Source organism: Aythya ferina (assembly GCF_964211825.1).
Source record: "Aythya ferina genome assembly, chromosome: 19".
Taxonomy (NCBI): Eukaryota; Metazoa; Chordata; class Aves; order Anseriformes; family Anatidae; genus Aythya; species Aythya ferina.
This window is the reverse complement of record NC_140309.1, coordinates 2,173,326-2,182,027: the sequence shown is the minus strand read 5'-3', so window position 1 is coordinate 2,182,027 and position 8,702 is coordinate 2,173,326. Positions and strand designations below refer to the sequence as shown.

The following is an 8,702-nucleotide window of genomic DNA, read 5'->3' as shown; positions in this document are numbered from 1 at the left end:
GCCGAGGGAGGAGCCATCCCGCCGGCACCGGACGAAGGGGTAAAACCAGTTTCCCGGGATTCCTCCTCTCGCATTTCTCCCCACAGCCATGACACCTAATATCCCTGCTGCTCCCACGGTGGCCAGGATGAGGCCACCCAGGTGCAGGATCGCAGCCACATGCTGCCCGTGGGCAGACGGGGAGATGCCCAGGTAGGGCCAGAGCTGGCCCTGCAGCTCAGCCTGGGGTGCTGTAGGGGAATAGACAGCATCCGGGATGGGGATTTCTCCGCCGTCACTCCCAGCCCCTTCTTCTACATGACCAGGATGGATGCCTCCATGCATCTGTGCCCCAGTTTCCCCCCAGTGGCTGCTCCTGCCCCTGTCTGCCATAGGCCCCATGCCAGGGAGCAGCAGCTGTGCCAGCCCTGCTGCTGGGCTCCGCGCCGGGCAGGGCACAAGCGGCTCTTGTTTGTTCCTTGGCGTCTGATGAGCGCTTCCCATCCCTCCATTTGGCCTCAGGCAGGAGGTGCCACCGCCCGCCGCCGAGACCCACAAACCGGTCGGAGCTGCTGCTGGCTTGCCGCGGAGCAGAGATGGCGCTGCCTGGGGCGAGGCAAGGGGCAGACCCCAAAGCCCTGATCACCGTCCCACAGCCGGCATTCACATAGCAGCCCCTGGCCCCAGCCTGGGCTTAGCTGGACCAGGCACATGGTACTGAGACGGCAGCATCCTTCTGCAACCACCCCAAAGTGCCTGGGTGCCACAGCAGCACCAAGTGGGGACTGGGGTGCTGAGCACAGCAGGCCACATGGTGCTGGGGGCATTTTGGCACAGCCAGCTGTGCCCACCGGTGGACACCAATACTTTGGGCTCTGCCTGACCTCTCCCCTTTTAATCCCCAGCCCCTGCACACATCTCCTGCCTGTCCCCTCCAAAGTCCCCCCCATCTTGTGCAGAGGCACAGCCTGAAGCCAGACAGCCCGCAAGGACAGACAGGCAGTGCACCGTTCCCTCTCCAGCTTAATCTCTGGGAGAGATAACACGGCCTGAGACTATCTTTGTTTTTCCAAGCACACAAGCACTGGGTGGATAAGGTATCAGGAAAGCCCCGTGGGGCTGCGTTGGGGGTGGAAGAGCCAGCCCCCACCAGGTGCTGCATCCTCTAACCTGCCAAGAAGCGGGATGGTGGCTTGCTGATATGATATAATTGCTTGTGCTAATTGTTCAGCATGATGGGCTCTTGAGCCACCTCTGACCATGCTGGGGCATTTCTGGGCACTTGTATGGACAAGGTTCCTGCTCTAACACACAGCCCCATTCACAATGGGACGAGCCGTGGCCATGGCCAGGAGGTGACAGCAGCCTTGTGGTCCATGCAGAGTGGTGCCACGAGGATGCCACCAGCACTGGGGCTGGGGACACAGGTGTCCATGCAGGCAGGGCAGAGCCCAGGCACTCAGGGACACTTGGGTCTTGCTGCAGAGCCCTCGTCCGATCCCTGTGCTGTTTCAGGGGAGCCACTCAGATGCTGGGCTCCGCCAGGGTGCTCCCGTGTCTGTCTGTCCATCTGGAGCACCCACATTGCTGGCATACCAGAGCACCCACCCTCGAGCCAAAGGGCCGAGCGCCACGGTCAGGGCTCCCTTTAATCAGCGGGGCGGCGGCAGGGACCAGAGCATCCCCCGGCCGGGGCACCCTTCCAGGGATGCAGCACCAGGGCCAAATCCTGCCCCAGGCTGGATGTGGCTTCGCTGCCCAGCCGGCTGCTCTAACCACACCATCATTTGGGGTTGGAGGCAGGCGCGCACACATGCGTGCGCACACCTCATTGCACAACCTTGGCCCATGTGGGACGTGTCCCCACAGGTGCCTCCGGGCTGGGGACAAATGGCAAGGTGGGGAGCGGGACATTGCCACGCGCAGCGCATCCAGCACCTGCACTGAGACAGGCACGGGGCAGCTCGCCCTCACCCTCGGAGCCAAAGCAGGCGCCAGCGTGGCCGTTTGACAGCTGATTACTGTAATTAAAGCCAGAATGTGACATGTCCTCAAAATGGTGTCTGTCACCAAGAAACAGCCCTCGTGCCCTTCCTCACGTCCCCCAGCCAACACAGCCAGCCCCGTGTCCCCAGCACTGCCACGGAGGCCAGCAGGACACACGGACACAGGGCTCAGCAGGGAGCAGCGAAGCTGACCCCTGCAGCAGTGTCCCACCTCACACTGCGCCAGAGGATGCCACCCGACTGGGGACACAGCCTAGCTTCAGGGAACTCCTCCACACCAAATCGGGGTGCTCAGTCCATCCTGGGGTTTTGCCTGGCACCAATTGAGTGTGGTTGCCTTGCCCCGAATCCCATGGGATTCACAGGTCAGGGGGGACTGAGCTGCTGTCCTCGTTCCAGTGCACCCCAAAGGGCTTGGAGAGGGCAGAGCTCACCTCCTATGGTGGCTTAGAAAACGCTCCCCATGGATGCCCCTTGCTGCGGCAGGACAGAGACGTGCTGCATCCCCGTGCAGCCACCTTGGGGCAGGGACAGGGGACCAGGCATTAAACCTGCAGTCACTGCAATGCTCAGCGCTGGTGGCACAGAGGGACTGGCACAGTCCCTGACCTTGTGCCAGGCAGAGGACACCCTGCAGGGACAGGGCTGGCAGATGTCCCTGTGTGGATCACGCGTAGCAATTCCCCCTCTCCCTTGCCCCCGCATTCACTCCCAGTGCAAGACCTCGCCGCACCAGCACCACAAATACCTCGAGGTCCCAAAAAGACAGGCGGAGGGGAGCCGGGCAGGGCCAGGAGCTGCAGCGGAGCTGGTGCAGAGCTGAGCAGCCTCTCCCCAGTGCGCACACGGGGCGGTGAGGGATTAGTTACCCACATGCCGCCACGCTCATTGGAGACTCAATGTTCCCAAAAAGTTCTTGCCTGACATAAACTCCCTGACTGACTGAAATGTGCACAGTAAGGTTGTTTTCCTCTACCTGAAAGCAAAGGTTTATTAACTCGCACAGCCCAGATGCTCATGGAAAGAACCGTGCAAGGGAGCTGCGGCCAGAAACAGGACCTTTAGTCTCGAGTCACCGAGAAAATAAAATCCCTATGCGTTCGCTGAGTAAAAAAAGCAGCCAAAAATGGGCAAAAGCACTGGCGAGTCAAAGGGACGTGTGAGCTGATGGTCACGTGCTGGGAAGGGGACACCTCTGATGTGGCATGGCAGGTGTAAGGGGGGGTCCGCACATGGGTGAAGTTTGGGGGGGGTCGTGCCCTCAGTAAAGCCTGGGCAAGACAAGGAACCGCTCAGAGCGCATAGGGGTAGGGGTGTCCCGGGTGTGCTGAGATTCAGGGTGGCTGGGGCGTGCCACCAGCCCCCTGCCAGGCCCCACCGGCCAGTGCCCCGCGGCCCCGGCACCCTGCGTGCCGTGCTGCCGGCAGCCCCGTCCCCGCCCCGCCGCCAGACAGAGCTGCCATTGATGCTGGAGCCGCCTTACCTGCTCCCCGCCGCCGCCGAAGGGGCTTCAACAATGGGACGCCTGTGTGCCCTGGCCGGGGCAGATCCTGCAGCCCCGCGCCTGAAATATAAGCAGGCGAGGCAGCACTCACCGCCCCAGCACCGCTGCCCCAGGGGGGAAGGCGCCGGCCCCGCCGCGACCACAACCAGGGGGAACACCCCAAGCCCCGCGCTGGCCACACCGCGCACGTGAGCGGGATGCGGCCCCGCAGTGCCCGGGGCAGTTTCTGCTGTCACCTCCTGCTGTCACCCGCCCTGCGGCAGCTGGAGCTCCTGTCCAGTGCGAGATACACATGGGGACAGGAATGGGGACAGGTCCCCTGGACCACCTGCGGTGGCTGTCCCCCTGCCAGTGTAGGTGCTTGTGGAGAAGGGCCACCACCACAGTGATGCTCACACACCCCTCAGTCTGGCCTTCACTCAGGGTCACGTCCGTCCCCATGTCACCATGCGTCCCCCCCTTGTTCCCACCACAGGGACCCGCTGCAGGTGATGCACCCCCTCATTTCCCAGCAGCAAGGGGAGAGAAGAGGGGCTTCAGGCACATCTGGGACCCCGCAGGGATGCCAGCCCCCTGAGCTGTTTTGGGTAAACACCAGCAAGCCAATTCCTTGCCACAGGAATGCATCCCAAAGTGAGCGGCGGCCAGCACCCCGAAACCCCGGTGATTTGTCCCTTCCTCCGCCGTGAGTCAGGCAGCCACCACTGCCCCAGGCCAGCAGCGCAGCGCGAGCACAGCCTGTACTTTGGGCAGTTTGGGATGACGAGATGGGTAGGCAGCGCGGCGCGTGGGGGCTGATTGTAGGGCCAGGAGACCCGTCACCCTGGTCCTGACCCGGTGGCCCCAGCCCCACAGCTCTGCGAGGGGTATCCCCCTGCCCCACGGCCCTGACCTAGGTGTTTCCCCTGCACCTGCGCAGCCGTGCGTGCACCGCTGGGTGCTTGTTTGCGCACACACCGCCGGCATGCGCATGTGTGTGTGTGCGCGTGCACCTGCCTGTGAGTACTTTTGCTCCTCGTTGTGCCTGCGCTGCCTGGCGCGTGCACCCAGGGCTGCGTCCGGGGCACATTCCCCCGTGGGTGTGTGCACTTGTGAAGGTAGCTGTGCATGTGCACAGGCGTGCAAGCACCCATGTGTGCACGTCTGAGTGTCAGTGAGTTTGTGATTCTGTGTATGTGTCTGTGTGTGTGTACCTGTGCGTGTCTGTCTGTGCATGTGCTTGTGTACCTCTGCGTCCATCTGTCTGTCTGTGGCTTTGTGTGTGTGTGTGTGTCTGTGTGCCTTTGACTGTCCGTGTCTGTCTGTCTGCCTCTGTGTGTCCGTCTGTCTGTGCAGCCATGTGTCTGTGCATCCCAGCCAGCAGGGGGTGCGTGTGTTTGGGTGTGTGTGCATTGTCCCCCGCGCAGCCTGCACCTGTGCACCCCTGCATGCCGGGGCCGCAGCCGGCAGAGCTTTGCACTGCCAGCACCTGGCTGTGTGTCCCCGGGGTGCCCCAGCCCTGTCACCACTGCCACCTGCCCGGGGACATGCCCGTCTGTGCTGTGCTTCGTCACCCCGAGGGCTGGGCCCCCCCAGCAGCACCTCACCAGGTGCAAGCCCCTTTGCGTGCTGCTTGCACAGAACCCCCCAGCACCCCGGGTACCCGGCCCAGCCACCAACACCAGCACGCCGTGGGGTGCCATGGGGTGCCGTGGGGTGGCAGCCTGACCCTGCTGCATAAGGGGTGTCAGGGTGCCACAGGGTGGTGGAGGTCAGGCACAGGGTGCCACGGCACAGCACAGTGCCAGAGGCACCCAGGCACAGGCCACTGGGGTGCCGTGGGGTGGCAGGAGCTGACCCAGCCAGACTGGGGGTGTCGGGGTGCTGCGGGAAACAGCTGGGTCAGGGCCCCCTGCCTTTGGGGTCCTGGCTACTGGAGCAGGAGGGGTTGTGATGCGGCACAGGCTGCCAGCACCCACTGCGCACCGCGCTCTTGAGTAGTTAATGAGTTGTAGGGGGGCCCTCGGCAGCGGCCAGGAACAGGCTGGAGCAAGCCCGCGGGCACTCGCTCGGCTGCAGAGGAGGGGGCAAGCGCATTCCTGGGGTGGGGGGCTGGAAATACCTGCAGCACTCTGGTTAAACAGCCGTGCAAGGGCTGGGGGAGCCGCTTGCACAGCAGCACCCCACTGCCTTGGGGTGGCTCTTTTTGGGGACAGTGAGCCCCAGGATGTGACTGCTTATGGGGCGACCACGCCTGGGCAGCCGGCCCGTGCCTGCCTTGTTTTTCTGTCGCCGGTTGCTACTCAGCCAGGCCTGCCAGGTGGATGGGGTGACGCTGCCAGAGTGTTACGTGCTCTGTCTGCTTCCTTCAAGGACAAAACATTTGAGCAGGATGAGTAAAGAGGTTTATCACCTGGCCAGGGATCCCAATGGGCACACCCAGCCCAGCACGTCCCACGTTACACAAGGGGGATTGGGGGCTCAGGACAGGGGGATGGGTGGAGACGGGGGCTGTGTGGGGTCGGGGCTGTGTGGGGACTGCCAACATGGGGTGCGTTGTGGCGAGGCAAAGGGGCTGCACTTTGCACGGTGATGCAAAGGTGCCTGAGTGCACCCTGCTCTCACTGAGCCACAATGAGATAAGAGGCAATCTGCAAGCGGATAAAAACCCCAACAAGGCTGTAATCTTAAATAAACTCCCTTCCTTTTGGACACTATGTTAAACGTGAGATCTGATAAGGTGCTCCAGAAATACAACAGACTGTGACCTACAGCATCCCTGCTGAAGAGGCTGGGCTGCGGGAGTGACGGCTCCCACCCATGCCGTGCCGTGCCGTATCATGTCATGCTGCCTGGTATAGGGGCCCGGGCTAGGATCTGGCCATGGCCATGTCCAGCATGTAAGCACAGACGAAGGATTTCCAGGAATTTCCAGGCCCTGCTGCCTTTAGGAAGGGTTGTGAAGGGGCAGTGATGGATGTGGGCTCCCCAAAAGGCACCGAGGTGCAGGGTGGGCAGCAGGGCTGGCACTCAGAGCCCATGGACGTACACCACAGCCCATCCAGCTCCTTGTCCAGGCTTCCCAGTGCCACGCCGTGGTCTCCAGATTGCACCCATCCAGACCCACGCCCCGAAACTAGGCCTCTGCCGGCAGTGGCCATCTCAGGTGGCTTCTCCCCCTCCCTCCCCTGCGCCAGCGCCATCTCTGCAAACAAAGGGGAGGGTGTGGGACGCTGCGACCGAGCCAGTGGCGAGGAGCGTCCGGCGGTGAAACCCCACCCCGGGCGGGCGCTGAGCGAGCACAGCCCGGCCCCAGCCCCGCCAGCCCTTATAAGCGCAGGTGCACCCAGGTGTAAGCCGATCCCCAAGGCTGCAGCGGCGAGCAGAGCCCGGGGTGGTTTCGGTCAGTGGGTTCCTTTCTGCCATCGCCTGGGGCGCGCTGAGCCGGACACCATGTCTATGGGGCTGGAGATCGGTGGGGTGGCCCTGTCGGTGCTGGGCTGGCTGTGCAGCATCATCTGCTGCGCGCTGCCCATGTGGCGGGTGTCGGCCTTCATCGGCAACAACATCGTGACGGCGCAGATCATCTGGGAAGGGCTGTGGATGAACTGCGTGGTGCAGAGCACGGGGCAGATGCAGTGCAAGGTGTACGACTCCATGTTGGCGCTGCCGCAGGACCTGCAGGCCGCCCGTGCCCTCCTGGTGGTGGCCATTGTGCTGGCCGTGCTGGGCCTGATGGTGGCCATCGTGGGCGCCCAGTGCACCCGCTGCGTGGAGGACGAGACCACCAAGGCCAAGATCACCATCGTCTCCGGCGTCATCTTCCTGCTCTCCGGCATCATGACCCTCATCCCCGTCTCCTGGTCGGCCAACACCATCATCCGGGATTTCTACAACCCGCTGGTGCTTGAATCGCAGAAGAGGGAGCTGGGCACGTCCCTCTACGTGGGCTGGGCGGCCGCCGCGCTTCTGCTCTTCGGGGGGTCCCTGCTCTGCTGCTCCTGCCCCCCCAAAGATGAGAGGTACGCGCCCAGCAAGGTGGCCTACTCCGCCCCACGCTCCGCCGTCACCAGCTACGACAAGAGGAACTATGTGTGAGCCCCCGTTCCCCCGCCCCGGCCCCCCGAGGGGCTCGGCCACCTGCACCCCCACCTCCAGCCCCGTCCGGCGGGATCGGCGCCGCCAGGGACCCTCTGCCCCGCGGGCCGGGGAGAGACCCCGTCCCCGAGGGCACCCCGACCCCGGCGAGAGCGGGCAGAGGTGGGGGGCGATGGGGGGGGGGCAACGGGAGAGGTCCAGGGGTCAGGGCTGGGCCGCGGGAGCGGGAGCCGGGCGGGCGGCTGTGTAAATACAGACGGTTTCGTGTAAACAGAGCCAGTTTCGGGTTGCCAGGAGAGCTCTTCGCATGAGCGCCAGGAGGAAGCGGCGGTGCCCCCGTGCCCTGCCCCGCCAGCCCCCGGCCCCCCGGCCCCCCCGCCGGCCAGGCGCTTTCTCTCCCTGTTACGCGTGGTCTGTACGAGTTACATTTGTCAATAAACGTGTCCTGTTTTGGTAGCTGCGTGTCCTTGGGGCAGCTCTCCTCAGCTGGATGTAGGGGGGGACATGTGGGGTGGGAGCCATCTGCGGGACAACAGCTTCAGCCCCACGGGCTGAAAGTGTGGAGCTAATTAGCACAATTAAGGAAGAAAATGCCAGCCCCGGAGCCAGGATGGATAGGAACCCACCGCAGCCAGGACCATCTCTTTGTCCTCTCAGACAGGGGCGTGAGCACAGAGCTGTCCCCATGCCAGGAGCCACCCCACTGGGAATGGAGCCCACCAGGGGCACCGGGGATGCCCCCCCGACCCCGCAGGAGCAGCAGCGTCCACACAGCACCAGATCTGGGGACATGCAACTCCCAAGTCCCATCCTGTGCCCCAGCCCCTCCTTGCTTTCTTTCCCCCTCTGGCTCCCTCCCAACCCATGGGACTGCCCTTCTGGGGTCTGGTGGTCCCGGGGAGGGCTGCTCTCCCCCCCACACACACTTTTGAGGGTACTGCTGGCAGCGGGTGGGTCTGCAGACACCCAAGCAGCCGTTCACATCCTGCTGCTGACACTCCCTGCCCGCTCAGTACAAAGTCTGGCTCTCCGGAGGGGAAGACGGGCTCTTTCCCCCCCAGCAAAGGCTGGGGTGAGGCCACATTGCACAACCGCCCGTACCGCCTGTTCCCAGCCGGCGGCATGGCTTGGCTCGG

At 63.8% G+C, this 8,702-nt stretch overlaps 1 protein-coding gene across 1 annotated transcript; it reads left to right on the top strand.

Moving 5' to 3' along the window:
• Positions 1 to 6,816: 6,816 nt before the first annotated feature.
• On the top strand, positions 6,817 to 8,022 carry CLDN3 (claudin 3). Its single transcript, XM_084493456.1, has one exon. It carries the CDS (start codon positions 6,922 to 6,924, stop codon positions 7,564 to 7,566), a length of 645 nt encoding a protein of 214 aa, XP_084349582.1. The 5' UTR covers positions 6,817 to 6,921; the 3' UTR covers positions 7,567 to 8,022.
• Positions 8,023 to 8,702: the final 680 nt, after the last annotated feature.

Bases quoted from the DNA above. Each gene is read 5' to 3' on its own strand.
- CLDN3 (XM_084493456.1), top strand. From the start codon at position 6,922: ATGTCTATGGGGCTGGAGATCGGTGGGGTGGCCCTGTCGGTGCTGGGC.